The sequence below is a fragment of the Drosophila suzukii genome, chromosome 3 (genome assembly GCF_043229965.1).
Source record: "Drosophila suzukii chromosome 3, CBGP_Dsuzu_IsoJpt1.0, whole genome shotgun sequence".
Classification (NCBI taxonomy): domain Eukaryota; kingdom Metazoa; phylum Arthropoda; class Insecta; order Diptera; family Drosophilidae; genus Drosophila; species Drosophila suzukii.
Genome location: NC_092082.1, coordinates 19629375 through 19651764, shown reverse-complemented (window position 1 = coordinate 19651764; position 22390 = coordinate 19629375). Strand labels below are relative to the sequence as shown.

The 22390-nt window shown below is 40.2% G+C and overlaps 1 protein-coding gene across 4 annotated transcripts in view; it reads right to left on the bottom strand.

The window, feature by feature from the left end:
* Nucleotides 1-22390, bottom strand: part of Eip75B (Ecdysone-induced protein 75B) — a 110739-nt gene that overhangs the window by 40258 nt on the left and 48091 nt on the right. For 3 of the 4 annotated variants that reach the window (XM_070996445.1, XM_036816402.3, XM_065864942.2), the window contains one exon: nt 2487-2575. In XM_070996445.1, the coding sequence (XP_070852546.1) occupies nt 2487-2575 (89 nt within the window). Of the gene's footprint in view, nt 1-2486; nt 2576-8874; nt 9920-22390 lie in introns of those variants that run through there. The other variant, XM_036816404.3, reaches the window with a different exon arrangement.

The following is a 22390-nucleotide window of genomic DNA, read 5'->3' as shown; positions in this document are numbered from 1 at the left end:
TCATTAAGCCAGCAGGCAATAAATGTGTGAAACTAGTTGGGCTAAGGATAATGGAAGGGGTAAAAAGAGATACTTATGAGTCATGTTACAAATTGTGGGTACTTTTCAAAAAGAAAAAATACTCACCTCTATTTACCTTAACCAATTAACAGTTGAAAAGGTACTGGTAATTAAGGTTAGACTTTAAATTTGGGGATATTTAATGTGTTATATGAAAATGTTGTCAAAAGATAGAATATCTTTTAGTTCCTATGATTGTTTCACAACCTATGATAGTTCCTTAAACTATTCTAACTAAGAAAAAAGGTAGGAAGAAGTCTTAGAACGAACTTCTACCAATTATAACCAATTTAATTTAAGCTCACAACTTGAATTATCCAAATCTTAGGCTCTTACGATATTTATAGAACAACATGTTTGTTATCAAACCTTTTCCGCCATAATTAATCAGCGTAGAACCTTAAAGCGGCTCTAAAACTATAAACTACCAATAAGAACAACGAGTTTTGAATAGAGTTTCGGTTGCCAAGTCTCTAAATGAGTCAGTTGGCAGCGAATGAAGTCATTCGTCAAGCTCAATACGCAAAAAAATATCTAAAACAAAGAAAAATAAAGCATAAAATCCAAGAATCTGTCTCTGAAATAGAGGTCAATAGACAAGACGAAGGTCCGCCGAGCAGATCAGGTAGGCAGGCAGTCAGAAATCGTGGCCACAAATGGCCAGGGCGGAAATATGAGCCAAAAACGAGCCACCGCACCACGCGGCGTATGAGCAATGTGCGAAACGCGCTTCCTCGAAGAGAGCGAGCGGGACGGGTGAAGTGCGTGCGAGCGAGATGGCAACGCTCGCCTAACCTTGAACTTCAAAAAAGCGGCTGGGTAACACAAATTTGTAGGCCTACCTATTCAGTTAGACATATATTTACATTCACATAATAAACATATAAATTAGCACACAACAAAAGAGGTTCCACGAAACTCGAAAAGCCGAAAAAACTGGTCCAAAGTCAATGAACTTCTGCTTCTTCCTCTGCAGATCGATTCGAGTTTTTCGGTGGACATACAGTGGTCAGTCCAAATTTTTAATCATACAAAGATTTCAAGGGGTTATCAGTTGGGAAATAGTGTTAGTGTTGTGAAATACATTTACCTAACATTCCTTTGAATAAGTGTTGTAAAGTACATTTATCTAACTTTTCTTTGAATTAGTGTTGTAAAATTCGCTTATCTAACTTTCTTATAAAGTAAAATATTCTCAATTTTAGTAATTTTTTCCAACAGCCTTGACTTCTTGCTTCTAAAAGTTTCAATTTCCGAGTAATCACTGTGCCTGCGTTTTCGCAACGTTTGAAATTTCAGACGCGCAGACAGTTTAAATGAAAAAACAAATACAAGGACCGCCGAGGGCCAGACGAAAAGAAAGGGATGGCTGATCGAAGGAGGGAGCGAGATCGAGAACCAAGCTCGACTGGCTGTTAACCCAATTCAAGGACGTCATTGAGACATTAAACCCGACTCGCTTTTCGAACGCCGAGTGCCGGCGAATATAAGGGAATAGGGCAAACTACTTTGCCAAGGTTGTGCAGAGTGGATATGGCGGTGATCGCGTGACACGAACCCCCCGTGATCGCCGGGAAAAGCTCGGGTTGATTGGGATTCCTTCAGGCGAGACACTCCTCACTGGCAAGGGAACAATCACTGGAACGATCACCGGACTCTGGCCAGAGGTTCAGCTCTTTGGGCGAATGAACTGGCCGGCATTTTCAATGTCACAGACGACAAAGGGCGGCTACAGAGGCCTTAAAAGCAGCAGGAGCCGAGGAAAAGCACTGAGCAAAATATTAAATATATTTAAAACCCATTAAGTAAGCCAGAATTTAAAAGATCATTAAATTTTATTTAACCTAAGCTCACAGTTTGAAAATAATTGCCCTGAAAATTGTATAGCATATGTAATGAACTTAAGACCCTTAGCATCCTTGGAACCCAAAATGCTCTATTCTATTGAACAAAATACCTTATCCTTCAAATACAATCGTCATCTCACTTTGATTTTCCAGTGCAGACTGAAAAGAATCATCCACAAAGGCCAGCATTGAAATTGAAGGTTTCGTTCTGGTTTGGTGGTGGCTTTATTTTATTTTTTGTGTCTCATTTGCTTTGCCCAGGATTGTGCTGTTGTACATTTTGATTTATTTTATTGCGACGCAATTTAATGCAAGGACAATTCGCCAGACGACGACGCAGGTTTTTGTGAAGGGCAAGGGCCTGTTGCTGGCGAAAAAACAACCCTGCTAAAGTAATTCCTGATCTGATCCCTTTTTTTCCCTGCCAAGGAGGTCAACAGAGTTCAATGTCAGAGCCACGCTTGGTGGTTGGGCATCAAGTTGCACGTGGCGAGCACACTTTTCTGCTGCCACCCCCGCAGCATCGGCAATCCCCTTTGTTCCCTGAAGGATACATATGTATGTGCTGCACGAACTTACCTTGCAACCCTCGCAGGAATGCACGCCGTAGTGGAAACCGGAGGCCTTGTCCCCGCAAACGCGGCACAGCACCGTTGTGCCATCGAATTCTGCAAAGAAAAGATGCCAATTTAAGGATTAATAACCAGAGAATAGCATTAAAGGATATTGATAAAATTGGTAAGTAATAAGGGGTAACTCTGCTTGAGGGAAGAAATTGTCAGCGGTGAGAAAAAGAATTTCACAATGGCTGAATCATAGCTGAAAGATAGCTCCTTAAAAGATAGCTCCCAATGTAATAAAGTTCCATAACTAACTAATCATCTTACGTCCAAAAGCAATCCACCACTTTCATTATCACTTCCATTTTATTATCGAATGCCATGTGTAATCAGAAGAAAGTCCCCCTGTAGGGGACGTAATACTTTCTTCAAATAAAAACAACGCAATGCCCATGCTGAAGACGAAGAAAGCAGCAAAACAAAATGGGCGAGACAACAAAAAACTTGTTGGTGAACTTGAGCTCGTTCTTGGCCGAAGAAATGTTACGTAACTTTCACCGGCACGTCAGGTAAACAAGAAAAAAAAAACAGGCAACCAAACCAGAAGAAAGTAACAAGAGAGAGAGCGCAAGAACACGAGAAAGAGCGTAAGAGAAAGACTTTCTTTTGGGCGGAAACAAGTTCTCGCGGCTCAGTGAAAGACTTTCTTCAAACAGGTTCTGTTTTGGTTCTTTCTCCGTGTTGAGGAAGCTTCGAAGAAAGTCTTTCTCCCTGCGGTAGAAGATATTCTAGGCCTCTCTCTGTCTCACTTTTTTATCTACCTCCCCCCCCCCCCCCCCTGTACTTCCTCTTTCTCACCAGCAATCAGACACGCCACGCTTTGTAAACAATTGTAAATGGCAAACAATGTTCATGATCTTCACGCTGCCATGGCCATCATCATCATCATGAACACGATCATCGCGATCATGAGCAACTTGTATCTGTATCTGCTTTTTGCTATTTCTGTGCCAGACTCACACACACAACCATGGATGCCTTATGTATGTGGTTGCAATGCCGACAAGTTCACTGACATTTTGCACTGCAGATCGTTGCACTTTTGCATCGGACAACAACAACAATAACAACAAAACAGGCTGCGAGGAGGAAAGGGGTTTCGCACAGATCTTTCGCACGCCACTGACTGAATTCGCTTCAAGTTTCCCGACCGAAAGATCGCTGTATGCGAATATGTAAATATATTAGTGATCAACAAAGAGTGCGGATAAGTGGTGGTCTACTTTCAGAGTTGGCTACCTAATTAAGCTGCAAATGAGGAGATCTTTAATGGTATAATTATATGAATCAACATCAATGATCACTGAGCATTTTTTTGTTATATAAGAAATATCGTATCTTTTAACTTCTTTGTTATTTATGTATTTGTTTTTTTAAGTCCTTTAGACGTGATCTTTTACTAACACTCTTTTAATATTTAAAGTTAAAAATAAACTAACTATTCACGTTCTCTACTTTAAAAACCGATCTGTAAGATAGCCTATCTTGTTCACTTGTATCTACCAGATTCCAAACCAGGAAGTAAAGCACCAAAACATCATACTCATAGACGTATGTAGATACAGATACAAACTATCTGTAAGACTAGCAGCCGTAATTGAAGTTCTTATCAGAGAGGAAAGCAAAAAAATAAAACAATCACAGCTGGCATATTTATTTGAACTTGAAAAAAATACATTTCACAAGTTGTCTTTATTGAATAAAATATTATGGTTGTTGTTCGGGATTCCTTTGTGATTTTTTTGTATTTGTTTTCGGGGAATTTCGTGGCACACATTTAAAAATATTTCATGGGGGGCGTTGAGAGAATAAAGAATGCCAGGTTCTGTATTCCCATCTCCCTCGTACCCTGCCTGTCTTTTTTTCCTAATTCGGAACCCATTCGGAATCGTTTGGCTTACGTCATTGCCATTGTGATTTATATAAATATAGGTTTTTTTTTGGCAAGAACTTGCTTTTGTAATAAATTCGCTCATGTATTACCAAATTGTATTTTATAAACAAAGGCGGCAAGGTCAGTGGAGAGGCCTCTCTGTCTGCCCCCTCCTTATACCTGTCTCTTTTCCCACACCTCCTGCCCTCTCTTTCTCTTCCTCTATAGCTGTTTCATCGCCTTGGGAACTTGGAGTGAGTAGTTGCTAATCGGCGACACGTGTAATGGCCTGATAAATAAAAATTCTGTTTTTTTTTGGTGTAATAACAATCCATATGAGGAAGTGGCTTAGGAAGTGCTTACAAGCAAGGTATCATAAAATTCTCAGAGGTTGATTAAAACGCTATAGTTAAGGAACCAGTAAGCTAGCTAGATCATAAGTCAGTTAGATGTAAATTAATATTTTAAAGTTAGTGTCAAAATGCTTTAAACATTTTTTTTGGTTCCAACTTTATGAAAATTTTGTACTGTTTTTCTATTTCTGGTTCAAAAATTTCGATGTGAATCAAGTGGAAGGGAACTATAATATAGTGAGAAACGCCTATTATTTTAAAGTAATATTATGACACCATTTTTTTTAATTTCATAATCATTTTCTTGATCTAAAAACATTGTTTTACCCCACTTTGGAAATATTTTCCATAGAATATTTCCTGCTGTCTGTAAAATTCTCGCTAACCAAATAATCTGCCTGCCAAATCTATGGGAATTATCTAATACGCACTGCTCACACTCACACATGCAAGCGGAGGCGACCTTGAAAGTTTCATTCACTTCACACGCACACCGATGCGGGAAGGGCGGGGGGTTTTGGGGGTGTCTGCGAAGAGGTGGAACGGGCACTATCAGAATACTAGAAATAAGCCAAACAAATGGCAGCTCCCCTCACAAACACACCCCAGGAAAAAAAGAGCTCACACACACATGCGAATTTCGACTACTCAAAATATTTATTAATACAAGAGTGAGCGAGAGGGAGGATCGCTGAAGAGAGAGGGAAAGAGAGAGATAGTGCCATATTGGCAATGTTCTGTGTGAGTCAAAAAAAAAAACAGACTACTAAATTAAAATTTGACATTGAAATTTTTGCTCTCCCTCTCTTTCTCGCTCAATCAATAAAAGTTTTGCGCGTGCAGGAGCGAAAGAGAGGGGGCGAGAGAAGCGTTCTCGCTCTGCCCACAAACTTCAATGCGGAAATGTTCGGACAGGTTTTTCTGTAGCGTTTTTATTTAGCGCCAGTTCAATGTATCGTTTAATCAAGTCAGGAATAAAAAATTTTTATTCAACATTTTCGTCAAGTTCAAAAAACGCAACTGAGGTCAGCTCGCAGTGAGGGATACACCATACACCTTGTAAAGTGGGCGCGTTTTTTAGTCACCTTCGCTGGGGGTTCATTGAATTGCCAACAGCTGCCTAAAATTGCGATTATGCAATGGGTTCTGTTTTTTGGCGGGAATGCAAATTAATGACCTCTCAATGAAACAGAATTTTTGCATTTTATTTTTCGGGAAAGGGGCCGAGTGCATTGATCTTCGGGTTTGTTTTGTTTTTCGGGTGCTTTGCACTTTTGGTGGGAATCATAAATGTATTGAACTTTTCTGGGGTTACTGCTCGAGGCGTGGGAACGTTTACTTTTTGCAATAAATGGCCATGTGTCACTCATATTTAAAAAATATTTCTTTTAATTTGGAAAGCAATTTGGTAAGAATATAGAACATTTTTGGATATTTTACATACAGCGTTTATAACTCCCTATGTTATATTGACAATCCAACATATTTTCCAAATATTTTGACCAAATAGAAACCTGGCCAAAAAATATTCCCAGCTCACCCATCCAAACCAATTAACCAAAAGTAAAAGTCCCCGAAAAAATGGCCAAACAAAACTTTGCCCACTAATAAATTGCAATAAGAAACACAAAATTGTTTACTTTCGATTTGTCGATGGACGTTTTCACTTTCAGGTCTTTGGCCGCTTAATAAATTTCTAAAATGCACAAATAATTGTGCCAATAAAAATAAACACGATCGGACGAAAATCAAATGAAATCAAAATAAAATAAAAAATCGAATAGAGTAAACTTTCCAAGTGAGCAAAAGTTCAAGAGCCGCCTTCGAAAATCGAAAATCGAAAACCGAAAAGCGCCTGTGAAAAGCGAAGAAAGAAAATAAAATAAAATGAAATAAAGCAAAAGACAAATAAATTGCGGAGAGCAATGGCAAGGCGAACTTTTCTTTTGGACAATTGTAGCGTTGCAGCTTGACTTTCACCGACATTTAACAGGGGGAGGGGTGAGGTTTAGAGGGGGGGCTGCTCACCTGGAGGAGTCATTAACCCGCTGCTATGTAAAAATGTCAAAGAGGCTTAGACCCGGTTTTTTTCCTTTATTTTATTTTTATTATTTTTTTGCCCGTAAATTGGCCGCGCATGCGCAGTCGCAGTCGCCATGGTGAAAAGTGAATTTGGCCAAGTCAAGCTGCAGATGGCTTTTCACTTTCGTTTGGCGGCAATTGAAATGCGAGACTTGGCAAACGGATGCACATCGACCTGCCCGAAACCAAAGCAGCAAGAAATTCATTTGCGAATGCGAAAAGAAATCCGCCGATCCGCCGATCCGCAATCCACGATCCACAGGGGTAGCAATGAACTTGGAAACCCACTTTGTCATCCAACCCCCCCCCCACCTCTTTTTTGCCCGGTTTTTCACTTAGTGAAATGCAATGCCAAACACACAAACGCATAAATAAATATCGAAGGCATGGGGAAAAACACACTTTTGCAAAGTAAAGCAAATAATGGCAACGGGAGTGGGTGAGATATGGCCGGGGATTGGAAATTGGAGACATAATCGAGACACATATAAATATTGTTTTGGTTTTCACTTTCGATTTGACTGTCATGCAGTAGTGAGTGAGAAATGCAATTGATTCAAGAGGAATTTGGGTTTAAGCCGTGAATATGGAGATGGTGTATTAGAGGTAATTTATTGGGGGTTTCTCAACAAAAGAGTGGTACACCAGTGAATATGAGCTTTATACTAAGTACGCTACTTTTTTATGGGTTACCAGTTGTAACTTACATAGCGGTGATAATATAATAGCGATGATTAAAACTTTAAAGTAAGGGGTAATTTATTGGGGTTTTCCCAAATAGAGAGTGGTACACCAGTGAGTATGAGCTTTATCCTAAGTAAGCTACTTTGTTATGGGTTACCAATTGTAACTTACAATTTCAATACACTATAATAGCGATGATTAAAACTTTAAAGTAGAGCTCTTAATATTTTTTATGTATGTACTTTCTACATTTTTCTAAGTAATGGTCCACCTATCCAAGAAAAGGAATGTTTTACAAATGATCATCCAACACAATCCTATTCCTGAACCCATATCCTAAACACCCAACCCCAAAACGAAACTTTCTGTTGTCCAAGGTTCTCTCTACCAGTTTTATTGGAATCCACAGATAACCCCCCATGCGAGAAATAAATAAAAACGACTATCAACCAGTTCCCCTCTATAGGAAGAACTACCTTGACTCATCGCTTGAACTGCAATTGCCCCGATCCGATCTGATCTGAAGTCTTTATGCGGACTTGAACCGGTTGCTCATAAGTGCATTAACTTCCTTTAGTCATAAAACAAAAGCCTGACATTGGTACAGTTATATTTTCGGTTAAACAAAAAACAAAATAAAATAAATATGAGAAAAACCGAAATGTGGTGAGCGCTCAAGTTAATTGAACTTACTTGAACTCGAAGCTTAAACAGAAAATGATTTCGGATGCGGAACGACCTTGATGACTGGAACTGACTGACTAAACGGCGATCAATGTGCTGATAATGATAATTACTTTGATAATGATGGTCACACGGTTGCGGGATGCGTGACGTCACAATGATTATATCGAGGCGCCACCTCGCAAATTTCCGCCTTGCCAGGCTTATTGGTCTAATGCTAATTGGCGGGGGAAGGTCAAAAACCAAATCAGATCGGTCAATAAGAAATCGGATTTTCTCTCGCAGTCCGCCCATACATATATCATTTTTGAGATTTGTATACCGGCGTTTTATGGCTTGCATACTTTTGGTTTTCAAGGTTCTCATCTTGTCTTAACGGAAGCAAAGCATAAGATTGCTTTATTTTATGAGATCGATACAGTTTTCATATTGGTTTCAGTTAATTGGACGAAATTCCGATCGAGATTTCGCTTCTGATCTTTATATTTATTTTATATGTCATCCTTAAAGAAGTGACACTATCTTAATTAAAAAATGTCATCATAATAAAGATAGTTCTTAATTTTCTTGGCATTTTATATTTAAGTAACATTTTAACTCTTCTCTAAAAAAGTTCGAAGTTCCACCCTATCCTTTAAGTAATCCTAAAGTTCCGATACCGTAAAACTCACCTATGTTGAGCTCTGGCTCTCCCTTTATCGAGCTGGCCACAGTTGTATCCATAACTGGGTAGGACTTGATGTATTCCGGAGTTTGGGGTCGCGAATCCGCTGGCACCACCGCAAGGCCACCCGGGTGGTGCAGGTTGGCCTGCGGATATCCGTGCGGATACATCGAATGTGGGTGTGGGTGGTGTTGAAGGTGATGTTGCTGTTGTTGTTGTTGCAGTTGCTGCTGCTGTGGCTGTGGCTGATGCTGTTGTTGTTGTTGTTGCTGTGGGTGGTGGGGCAGGGAGTCGAAGTGCTGGAGCATCGGTGCCTGTTGCTGTTGCACCACCACAGTGGTGGTGCTGACGGCACTCGATTTGCTCACAAAGATCACACTGCTGTGGGGCAGCTTGACGGGAGAACTGGGAGAATTCGAAGAACTGGCCATGGTCACACCTGTGGGTGGCACAGTATCCAGATCTGTGACAGGTGCTACCAGGCTCCTAAATTCCGGATTATAGTTCTGGCCCATGCCCAGCTTGCTATTGTGCTGGTAATACGCCGAAACACTAGTGTTGGGCGGTAGTTTCAATGCGTTTTCCAGGTGAGAACGCCCCGTTACCCCCAAAATGGGTGGTGCAGTGGTGCTGGGCTGTTCTGGGGCTGGTGGAGCTATCATATTACTGCCCACTGTGCTGCAGATCACAGAGGTCTTGGCGCTATCTGAACTGTCCGCGGACATTAACATTTTGCTTGCGGTTTTATCAACACTTTTCAGGGGAATTTTTTTCGAATATTATATTTAAATTTCTAATTTAAATTTCCAGCTATAGGCATAGTTTTGGTTTTTGAAGCACTTGGTAAGATTTTTTATTTTATCCTTTGCATTGATATTTTGTATCTTTTTTATGGAACCCTACACGGGCGAAGTTTTCATGTTTTCAGAACACTGATAAAAACTATAGTAATCACTTTGGGGTTATCCTTCCGCGGAAGATTCACTACACTGCTAGAAACTCGCGACTCGAAGTGGATCGAACGAAACGAAACGGAACGGAACGGAGAGCCGACGATCTGCGCGTTGCGAGTGGCAGTTAGTCAATGAAAGGAAAATCAACATTCGCGTCGGATCTTGTTCAGTTTTTTCGGCCAGCCGACCCTGAGAGCGAACGTCGACGTCGGCGGCGGTAGAGAGTGAGAGAGAGCGCTCTGCCGCCGCTTCCCACTCTCTCGGACTCGAAACATGTGCTGCCGGCCACCAGCGAGTGCGAGCAGGAGTGCCCGATCCCTCAGATACCGCATTTATGCGCGGCCAAGTTCACGGAAACAGTTCACGTTCATGGCCATTCAGTTGTTCAGTTGTTCACCCATTGCTTACTTTTTAAGTTGGTTTCTTAGCTAAACAAATTATGTGGTCCTACTAAGTAACTGGTTTTTAGTTGTTTAGTTGTTTACCCCTTGCTTATTACTGCAATGTGCTCAGTTTATTAGACGATATGTGTAACTTTGGAATACAACGTTCTATAACACTACTAAGTAACTGATAAAACGAACAAATAAACAAGAGTGAGTAGTGATTGCCTCCTGATCTCTTATCAGAAAGTAAGAATCTTTGCTCCACTGATTACAAACTGACATGCTCCACAATTTCACGAACTGATCACCCCGAATAGACACCGCATGAACGCCGTATCAGCAGTGGTAAGAGCCAGCGAGGGTGAACAACAGCTGTGAGAGAAACACATGTCGCTCGGCCAGAGAGCCAAAGAGAGCGGCCTCTCTCTTACCATCCCATACCATCCCACCCCCTCCCCCTCGATGGAGTTCAATAAAACTTCGGCGGAGTGAAAATTTATGAAATTACATGCAATTAAAAATTATATCACTCACAATAATGAAAAGTTCGGAACCGCAAGATAGGATCGTTGACTCTCAGTCGTTGACACTGGGCGGAAAACATGTAAATCAAATATTTACACGGCCAAAAGGCAATAAACCCCGCTGAATGCTGAAAAAACTTCGCCTAGGTCAATGCTAAATGTATTTCCTGGATGGTTGAGCCACGTGTGGCTATAACTAGGAGGCCCCGATAAACCCTCCCGGCCCACCGCCCCCACAATTGACCCATTCAAGGCTAGACATCAGCCGTCTCTCTCTTGAATTCCAAAAATAATCTTTGACTGAGTTTTCCTTGTTTCCAATTTTCAACTTTTCGGCACATTTGTCGGCGGGGGAAAATTTAACACATTTTCCTAGGCAGGCGGGAGGGTTTTGTTTTTCTTTTCGGAATACGACATGTTTTTCTCCAAACAAAAACAGAAAGATGTTCTTATTTTCTTAGTCTTTATGGGGGTATTTTTGTGGGAAATGTGAAAAATGTTTCGGGTGAATTAGCTGGTAATACTCCTGTTTATTGAATGTAACTGACAATGTGTTTAACACCATTTCTGAATAGGGTGGAAAACGATACTGAGGGTATCGATTAAATTGGGGTATAACATTTAAAAAGATTTTCTTCTGACGCAATCTAAGATACTTGATTTTGATAATGGAATGATAAATCCATAAGGTCTTATATAGTCACAATTTTCTGATCGCTCACTAAAAACAGAATCACGCAAAAATGTATACCACCATAAGTTTCTGAAATCAAAGTTTGCATCATTTTTACCCCACCCACCTCCGTCATCCTTGAATCAAATCTCTAATTACCTTAAGGCCTCTTGCTCTTCGATCACTTTCACATTGGTTTGCTGACGTTGATCTTCCACCGTACTCCGTAATCAGAAACTCGAGCGCATAATAACAATAAAAGCACATTTTCCTTCAGCAGCCAGACCCAAACAAAAATAAACATTGAACTTCCTTATTAATGCAATTTCAATAATGACAACAGTCCAAGGCAGCTCAAGAGTCAAGTCCCCGGATCCGCGAGTTCGAGTCTGGGGATATATATAAACGAGCAGACAAAACGAAAGTGGAACCTCCGAGGAGATCTCATCCCGGGGTTCAAGTGGGGGTCAAGTTCAATGAGGGTGAACTCTCCAAAAAATGTATTATTATCAATATTTGGGAGATGGTATTCTCTTTTATTTGTTTTCAAGAGGTTATTAATAATGCCTTGTGAGTATGACTTGTCTGGATGGAAGTCATATAGTATATTTTTTCTTATCAGCATTTTGGGAATGCCCGACTGACTGAATTTACATGTTCGCCCAATTTGGGGACAGGCCTTCTTTTCTACTACTTGGAAAAGAATGTATCCGGATATTTTATAGTAATTAGAAAAATTATCTTCTACTACTTGAAATAAAAAATGTATTATGATATTTTATAGTAATTGGAGTAATTTTAAACAGAAAGTTAAGGATTAGTATTAAAAACGTAGACTGCTTTTAAAATAATAAAAAGTATACATTGAAAGATAGGGGGTTTCCAAAGATCACCTGGTCAATCCTTCCTTACCACGTTTCTCACAACTTTATTTTTTCTGCCAATTCCCAAAGAGTTTCGCCATGTCATGATCTGGCCCGCGATCACTGCTCGCGATTATGGGGCGAGTGAACTCCTTGGAAATGTCATTGGCTTTCTCCCCCATCCCGAGTGGTATCTCGTCGCTCTCCCGCTTTATGTTGCGAACTTCATGCCGTTTATCAGTATGGTATATGGGGCCTCTGGCGGTTACTTAGTCACTTAGTCACGACAGCTGGATCAAAGTACTCCGATAAAGAAGTGTCCCTGACGCAGTCTCGCCTTCAACTCCCCGGCATGCGGCGTACGGCGTACAATTGACCGATAAATTGAGAATGAGGGCCGCACGCACATGGCAGAGAAATGGTTCACTGTGCGGCATCAAATTTATATTATTTTACTTATTTTATTGTGGTATAATCATTGACAATTGTTAATCGGTTGACGAGCAGTTGAAGGCTTCCGTGCTACTCTGAATTCTCTCTTCTGCGTACTCTCCCGACTCAAGTTGAACGACTCTTTTATACATTTTTCCTTGTGGATATAATTTGCCGAAAAAATAGGGGGTAAAGTAAATACGATATGAGTAAAAAAATAAACTTCCCCGATAAGTTGTTAACAATTTGGGCAAGTTGATTTTAGAACTCCGAAACCAGTTTTGGGTTGCGTAACTCCCCGCCTGTCTATCGCTCTTCGGTTTATCTATGTGTTTGAGTATCTGTATCTATATAATTAACGCACAATGAGAAGGTGCGTGAGTCCGCCGGTCTGTCGGTCCGTCCGCGTTCATGAACTCGGTCAATTTGAAGGCCAACCATTTTGCGGCTTACGCATTGAAAATGTGTGTATTTCGCCAGTGTTGTTTTTTCTTTTTTTCCGTTTTAGCTGTGCCGAGTTTTTTTGTGATTTTCGTACTCGAGCAATTTAATTTTTTTGCGTGGCTTCTTTTTTCCGGCATTGTAGTTCTGGTAGGATTGTGTCGTTGATTACGCATAATTTTTGGGCCCGTTCATGATGTCATGGCAAAGGGGGCAATCGGTACAAGAACGAGCCGAAAACATGTATGATACATATGTATTCTGAAGGTTGCCCCCACTTGAGACAAGGGAACAAAGTGATTTCGCGATAGGAACCGAGTGGCAAAAATGTCAGTTTAAAAAAATCTTTTAGGTTTTAAATCAGTTTGACCCAACCTTATTTAAATGAAATTAGAATTCTAAGAAACTAGGAAAGTAGAACACAAGTAATACCGTAGTAAATTACAAATAGGTTTTGGAATCAACCGACAGTTTCTCAAGATCACCTTTGAAATGCGCAATATTATTCACCCACTTTATGGATTGGGTCCTAAGTTTTGCCGCAGGTTCATTCAAGAACCGTATAAAATATCATTCAATAATAAAAAATCTAATCGTATAACACGAGTATTATTTAACTATTTTTCGCTTTCACAGACTGGGTTCTGTCTGGAACCCTGTCCCGACTACTAGGTAAGCCCCTTGTAAACCTTTGTAAGTACAGTACTTCCCCTGAAGAGCCCCGCCCACGTGTGAAATTCATAAAAACCGTAGTTCGTAATAGTTTTGGGGCAGTGGCTATGCCATAACAGCCACTAATCGGATCGTTTGTGTGAGAATTACGAGTACAGTGGAACAACATGCGCCTTATCGACGTAACCAGCTAGCAAACTTAAATAATAATAATAAACCCTCGCACACACTCATAACGCGGCAGTGACAGTTAGTCTGTTATCGGTGAGCCTTTCTTATCAGCTTCAAAACCAAAATGAAGGTCAGCAGCACAAATTCCTCGGCCCAGAGTTCTCTTATCTCTGTTCCTCAATACCCGTCTCCCTTCCACTGTCTATGGCCCTCTCTTTCTGTGCGCTTTGTTCCCCCGCGTCACTTTTTCGACTTCCCTTTATGAGGAGGGTATTATAATTTTAACCTAGTTTTGGTCATTCATAATGGGTTCTTTATTATATATTACATGATAATACTATATAATATAACATATAATATAATATATAATATAATATGATAGTATAATATAATATAGTCATTTAGTTTCCTAAAAACTATAAGAAAGAATTGGGTTTTAGTTGACAGTTCTTATTTTCATATGACAAAAATATTACCTGAAATATTACCTTAAGAGCATTCCCAATTCCCCTAGCACTTCTTGACTGAGCCCCTTATATGTTTTTTCTGATAAAAATAGCTAATAGAAGAAGCATGTGGGTGAAAAGGGGGCTGGGGGTAAACAGGTGTGCTTATCAGCATTTGATTTCTATTTATTCCGGACTCGCTGTATTTTCGTAGTTTTTTGCAAAAGGTTAAGATTCGATAAGGGTTTTCAAGGTCCCCGAGAACTGATAGTTCGGGTGCAGTTACATAATCTATGCAAAGCTTTCCCTGCCCACGCTTTTTATTAGCCAAGGTCGTCGGAATTTTCGCCCATGCGTGTGCTTTGTTTTTTATCGCCTGTTGGAAACTGCCAAATTCTTAATCAAACAGGCACATCTTTTGACCATGGCCTGTTCTCGGTCTATTGAACTGCTTTCCTCCATTTCGCTACCACTTCCTTTTGTTTGCACGAACCCAACAATAGTTATTAGTTTTTTGTTTGCTAAATAAACAATTAGTGCCGAGTGCCAAAAATATCAAGGGAGGAAATGTGTTTGGATATGCCAACTATGCAAAATATGTGATTAGTACGCGAAGGTTAGGGGGAAGGTCTTGGGGTCAAATTTTTGAGGATATTTAAATGGGAAAAGTTATTTCCAAGAAAAAACAACAACTTTAAGGAAAAATTATTTGTATTGCAATAACATTATTAAAGTAATACAATGTCTAATAAAAATTCTATGAATTTCCAACAGACCCATCAAATCTAACTCGAATTTTCCATTAATCCCGATCTTGTTGTTTTCCTGGTTGTCGCTTCAAGGAAATTTCCAGAAAATGCTCCACAGCTTGATGCTCCACAGCATTTTCCATTTCCACTTCCCCATTAAATCCTGTATACTGCTTTTCCCACTCCCTCTGGGCTCTTTTCTCGTTCTGGGATTGTACTTGAACTCGTTTCTAGCCTGTGTCTTCTGCTAGTTCTTGTGGTTTATCTGCTTCTCGAACAACTCGAGTTGGTTCGGTTCTTTTCGGTTGTTTTTCTAATGCCTCCTCGGCTTTTCCCCATTTTCCATTTCCCATTGTTATTATCTGCTGACATGCAAGGGCAGGAAACGCATTCCCTTATCGGCGAGGGGTGGGTGGGGTGCAGTGGGAATTAATCAAAAGTGCCTTGGAGCAGACGCCTCCACTTGAACGATCCAACGCGAGGCGATGATCACTCAACTCAACTCAAACTCAAACCCCGACTCGCTTCAATCAAGGCGCATTGAACGTTCAATGATCTATCCCAATAGCAGCGCTCATGCCCCGCTTTAAAAAGTGAACTCGACATTGAAAAAAAATATAAAACCAACTCACACACAAAGCGAGCAACATCGATAGCTAGACTTACCAGCAAGACTGGGAATATTGCATTCCAGACATGGACAATTGGAATACCCTATGCACCTAATATTTATTTTGTATTTATCATTTGCTTGAGAAATTCGCAAGATGAACGAGTGTTAACAAAATATTGATATAATATATTATTAAATTTGAATTTTCTTGATGGTATAGTTTATTTATGTGATATGAGTTGAATTGCTTCACAGAGAAGATTCTAAAGTTCTCATCTGAGTTGAAATTGATCTTAAAAATAGAACGACATTTTCAAGTTGAAAATGTTTTTATTTTGCTCAATTCAAGTTGAATTGGCGATAATTGCATAGTATATCTCAACATATAAACTATTAGTCCAGTCCGTAGTGTATACTTATCAAAAAGTTGTTAAATAACTCAATTTAACTTTTGTCTTCTCACCATTTCGTTCTAATATTGAGAACATTGATACCAAAATGTACTTACACGGTTTTTAAGAACGAATGTTCTCAATTCAAGAACAATGTTCTTGGATATTTCTCTCTCAGTTGGAGACTCATAAGTTATCTTCCTTATGTGAAGAATATTACCATATGTGGCGGTTTCTACAGCATAGATTCTCATAAATATAGTACTTCCCCATACAAGTTAGGGTATTAGAGTAGACATCGGCATCAATAAGAGCGCCAGGGAAAGAGATAGAGCGTGCCGAGTGCGAAAGAGAGAGCTGAATCTGTGTGAAGTTCAAAGCCACTGCACTGAGGCTGAGATTGCTACGATCCCCCGTGCCCCCATACCATCCACTTTCCTGCGATGTTGATGTAGGTTCGTTTCGTTTCGTTTCGTATGGTTTTGTTTTTCTTTTTTCTTCTTTCTTTTTTATGTCTTTCTATGGGGAGGCTGCACTTTTGCTTTCCCGCTGCACAGATTTTCGCTGGTGTGTGTGGATCTTTGGATTTTTCCACTCGCAGCGGATCGGATCGCTCATTGAGGGTCTTTAACCCTTCGGGCAGTGCAATGCACTCTCCCTCCGTCTGTCTCTTTCTCCCCCTCTCTTCGCCGACCGTACGTCTTGTGTGCAATTTTTTTTCTTGCACATTCTTCTCTGGCCGTCGTGGCTTTCGCATTCGCATTCGTATCTATGCCTAGTTGCGTGCATTGACTCTACACACAGATACGCACGCACACACCGAACGGAAAAGGGGGAGTGGATGGGGGGACGGCTTTACGACTGCTTACAGTTTTGTAACTGTTATTGAGGGTTATACACTCTAGATATGCCAGGCCTAAGAAAGTTGCACTTTCAAATATTTTCAAAAATATTAAATACAGTTAATTAAAGCTGTTAATAAATATTTATAGGAGTGGTTAAGGAAACGTAAAAATATTTTGAAATACAAAAGGTAAACTAGATTACAGATATTTTTTACAAGTTTCCGTTTTTTTAAAATTCTTTTGGGGAAATTCTAATTTTTTCTTTCTTTTTTTATTGAAAAAATGGAAATAACATAAAAATAAATACAAATTTTTTTTGATAACATTTACCTTTACAGACTTGGCAATATTTTTGGATCTATCAAAAGTTTAAGAAATGTATCTTTTTAGTCTTATGATCTTTTCATAGATTCATAGATATCTAGCATAGATTTTTGTTTGTATTTTGTGTTCGATGCCAAATACCTCACTAACAAAATACATTTTATGGTAAACCGTATGTCAAACCATTTCTAGCTCTACGCCCAGTTTTGGTGGGAAAATAGCCAGGCTTACAACTCCGGATTCGCACTCCACAGCTGCAGTTTTAGTTCTGCCCCACTCCCCTGCTCCGATCGTGCTTAGTTTGTCTGATAAGCTCGCAGTTTATTGACTTGTCTCGCTCCCTCTCGCTCTTGCGCGGGCCACGCATGCGCACAGTTGGCCAAGTTGAATGCACTTTTGGCCATGTTTTGCGAAAATTGGTAATTGCCGCACGTGCTTTCTATGATTATGCCAGAGACACAAAACCTTAACCCGGGCTATCTTTCTTTTCTTTCCCTGTCTCTATCCATCTATCCGCATTTTGCAGTACTCCTGTTTAATTGGCAATTTGCACTTGGTCGGATGGGTAATAAGCACTTGAACAGGCCTTGAATTATGGCTTTGCATCCGATAGACAGATAGATTCGAACGGTAGTTGATGGGTATAGATACTGGGATACTTAGTAACAGAGACTCACAGATGCCTAATGGTCCACCAGAGGGTTAAAATATGGCCAAGATGCCCTGAGAATGTGATGCCACTAGCGATGATTTATGAATGGCTTAGGCGAAGAAATGGAGAAACGGGACAGGGCTTTCTGCAAGTATCCATTATAAAATTCTATATCGAATGGACCGAAAGTATTGATTCAGGTGGAACTTGACTAAGGCTCGAACAGGAAATATTTTGTTTGAGATAGAATTAAACAGTTGTCGAAACATTTATCATATTAAGTCCTTCTTGTGTTTCTAAGATGGCTCGAAGAATTTTTATTTAAAGTTCTCTTTGGAATCTTACAATTTCAAAACGTTCCCACAAGACCTCTGCAGAACGTAATGCCTAAAACCGAAAGATCTCAGCCCTCTATCTCTCCCCTCACTCTTTGCAGATTCTCTTTTCTTTGGGCGCTAAGCTTTCGCCACTTGACCAAATCGAATAGGGTAGAGCCAATGAGTCGAAAGGAAACCGATCAAACCGCATTATTTGATCAAACCACTTTTTGGTCAATAGGCTGACAGCTGCCGCAGACCACGGCATAAGAAACAGCACACACAGATTGATATCTCAGTCGGTAATAAGTGCAGAAAAGCCATAAAAATAACATACAAAAAAAAAAGCGAAAAGAAAACAAACCCAAGAACATCGAAAATCAAAAGTCAGGCACAGAGAATGTATATAAACCGATGTATATTTGGCAACGTAATAAGATTATGCGATATATGGTATGGCGGGTAAGATGAAACTTGGACTTGGACTTGACTCCAGTGGAGAAACAATTCGTGCGAAAGTGAATGACCTCCATTAACCGAAGTCTTGTCTTCTGTAGAATTGTGCGTTCTCCGCCGCCGCGTCTTCTCACTTCTCGTTTCTTTCGAAAATTCGCAACCCCTTTGGCTGTCTCTCCGCTTTTTGGCCTTAGCATAATAATTAGTGAGACCAAAAAAAAAAAATATAATAAGAAACTGGGGCCTGGAAGAGAGTACGCATAAGACCCGAAATTGGTCTGTGGTTCGTCGGGGAATTTGAAACCTGTTTGAGCACAAGCACATATGTACGCTTTTAAACGTGTTTAGCATAATTTTTTCGTATATCTTTTTTTTTGCGCCTGCTGACTGATAATTTATGAATGCGAAGCGATGAGCGCCAGTGCCCCCTACCCCTCGTAAACACAAGGAAGTGGAGTTTAATGTACGATCTGGCGGTCATAGAACACGCCTGGAGATTGTCGTAGAGAGAATCAGGTGGCAAATCGATCGCGAAGCGCTACTGGTTTCTGATTAGATTATAGCCAAGCAGGAAGAGTCGAGAGGTCGAGCGACCCTTGGGGCTTTTGAGGTCGAGTGGTTGGAATTCTGACAGTTATCACAACAGTCAAGGCAGTTCAGGGGGTTCGCTGATCGCAGAAAAGGAAGGGTGACAAGTTGATCAGCAGGCGATTAGTGAGGCAGTGGGTTTAGATCAGCAAGGCTAAGAATTGTTATACGAAAGAGGTGGAAAAATCTGGTTCAAGCAAGGTGAACTTTCTAGAAATCTTAGCACTAACTAAATATTATAATATTTAGAGTTAGGAAAAGGGGTTTTAAAAGTGACTAATCAAATTAATATTTAACCAGCAGTCAATTAAATCAAGAAATAGCTATTAATCTTGTACTTAATACTATAGTTACAATTGTTATTATAATAACAAACTTACTTTAAAGTATGAATAGTTTCAAGGTGAATTCTTTTAATTAGTTCTTTACATAATGTGACTATTAATAATGATTTAGATCTTAATCACAATTATAGAACTCCTAATGTGACTATTAATAATGATTTAGATCTTAATAACAAATATATAACTCCTAATTCTTGATCACATAGGGAAATATCTTTAAGTGGCCTGAAACATATCCCTAATTTACAATGAAAAAGAACTGGCAATTCTCGAGCACTCTACAAGTGCCTGCAGTCGCCCAATGATCTTTTCTATCCACTAACTGTACACATGAATGGGTGATCTTCCCCCACCAATTACCTGGTTAGTCCCCAGGTCGTATAGCCCCTGGACTTTCAATCGGCTTGGTGCCAGGCACAGAAGTCAAACACCCCGACGACCAGTGTCGAGATTGTTCGGAGAGTTCGTTATACTATGGTGCAGTGCATTGGCGCTTTCTACCACATGTGCCCCCCCCTTGCCCCCTTTTCCACAGCTCGGTTTCCCCTTTTCATCCAGCGATCGCATGCAAAATAGCGCGAAAAAAACTGGTATGCAACTGCAATTTGGTGGTATGTGAAGGGAAAAGGGGGGCGGTAGACGTCAGCTGATGACGTTGCCAAGTCAAAGAGAAACCCCCCCCACGATCGCCCCACCTGCACCCCCTTTGGCAATTCCCATCCATGATTCAGTATGCGGTGAGTGTTGTTGACTCGGCCGACGATCGCAGGTCGCTGCACTCCCTTCCTCTCTATCCGCTTGAATATACCCCTCCCTCTTCTTCTACTCTACACTGGGAGAAATACTTTTTGATCCAGTTTCTAATAGATAAATTACAGTGCACATTTAAATGTTTTTTAAGCATCAGATATTATAATTATAATTATTTTCCATTTATCTTTGACTCTATTTTAAAGAAGGTTCCTTAACTTAAAAAAAGAAATATAGTGCATCATATATATTATATCATCTTCCCCAAAATTGTTAATGTGTTGAAAGGAACGTAATATTATTGGATCTTTAAAATCTTTCATATATGTAAAGCTCTTTTTATAAATTTAAATAATTTAATAATTAACTTTGAGTGCTATATTGGCTTAAATATTTTTACCAGTGTGCTTAAACTCAGTGGAGCATTCGAGTGAGTTTGGTGGGCAACTATGCTAGTGATACACAGCAGCAAATTGCAACTGGGAACTTGCAACTTGCAACGGGCAGCGGGCAACTAGCAACTAGCAACTAGCAACATGCAGCATGCAACGACAGCCATGAAAGTTGACTGACACCTCGATGGCAGGACTTTAACCCACAGCAACCCAAACAAAGTGAAATTGTTGTTCAGAGTCGAAGTTGAAATTGTTGGGTGGAAGGGGAGGGAAGTGCCTTTTTCCACGTGTTGCACGAACATTGGCACAAAATTGGCTCAGCTGCATTTTTTGTGAAAGTTTTTTTTCGGCATTTTCTTCGATGGCTTTTTGATAGTAATTTATAGTTTATTAACTTTATGGACCGAGTGCATTGACTGGAAATTCAAAGGGGGCGAAGGAAATTCAGGGAAAATCTGCAGCACTCTCTTGCGTTTTTTGTTTTTTGGAGGTCATGTAAATGCCGTGGGTGGCAGTGAAAGTCGGCTAAAGCTGGAAAGGAATTGATGGGTTGACTGACTTGTCGAGAGATGGATAGAGTAGAGCTGGGTGGCATCCTAAAAGGGAGAGGAAGTTGGGGAAATTCCAGGTGGGTGGTTGTCGAGTGGGTGTGGAAAGGAAAGCGAGATCTGTAGTTGCTGATAAGCAGGGAAATTTTCATTTTATTGGCCATATGATGGGTTGCACCCAATTTATAAAATTTGGGTGAAAAAGAAATCGCCTGAGGATGAAAGATGGTATTTGCATAAGTAAGGCATGCTCACAGAAAATTAGGAGGTCAAATATTTTAAAAAAAAGTTTAAAACATAAAAACAAAGTGGTGGTATACGGTTATAACAGCTTTACTAATAAATATAGTTAAGACCTTTCTATGTAATTATAATGAGGGATTACATTAACTAACATCCAGAACTTTGTCATTACAAAGATTGTCGAGCTGGAACCATTTCTGGTACTTTTCCTAACATTTTCACGATCACTTAATGTGAGTGATATTTCATTAGGTACTTCACATTATGAGCGGTCTCTGGTCAAGTGACTCAATCTGGTCAAAGAACTGGCTGAACTTCATAATTCTAGGAAAAATCATATGACAATAGCATAAACTTGGACTCCAAAGACCCCCGAAAAACCCCCAACCACACCTCCCCTTCTAAGCCATTCCCATTGACATCGACACCTTTTTGGCGTATAAACAACGAGAATAACAAAAGAAATGAAAACTACGCAATACGAATGTGGAGGAGCGAAGAAAGGGCGAAACAGGGAGGTGAGAGATGAAAGGGGGAGAAAGGTGGGAAGAGAGAGGAACAAACATGGTTGCCCAACCGAGTTTGGACCGTTTGGAATTTTGTTTATTTGGGACAAGTTCACTGGCGGCCAGAAGATTCCAGAAGAATTCAGAAGACAGGGGGTCGCGAAGAATGGGCGGGGTGCAGTACCCCTTTTACATCATCTCCCCTCTCGATTTTCGTTTTCTTTTACGCTCATATTTGTT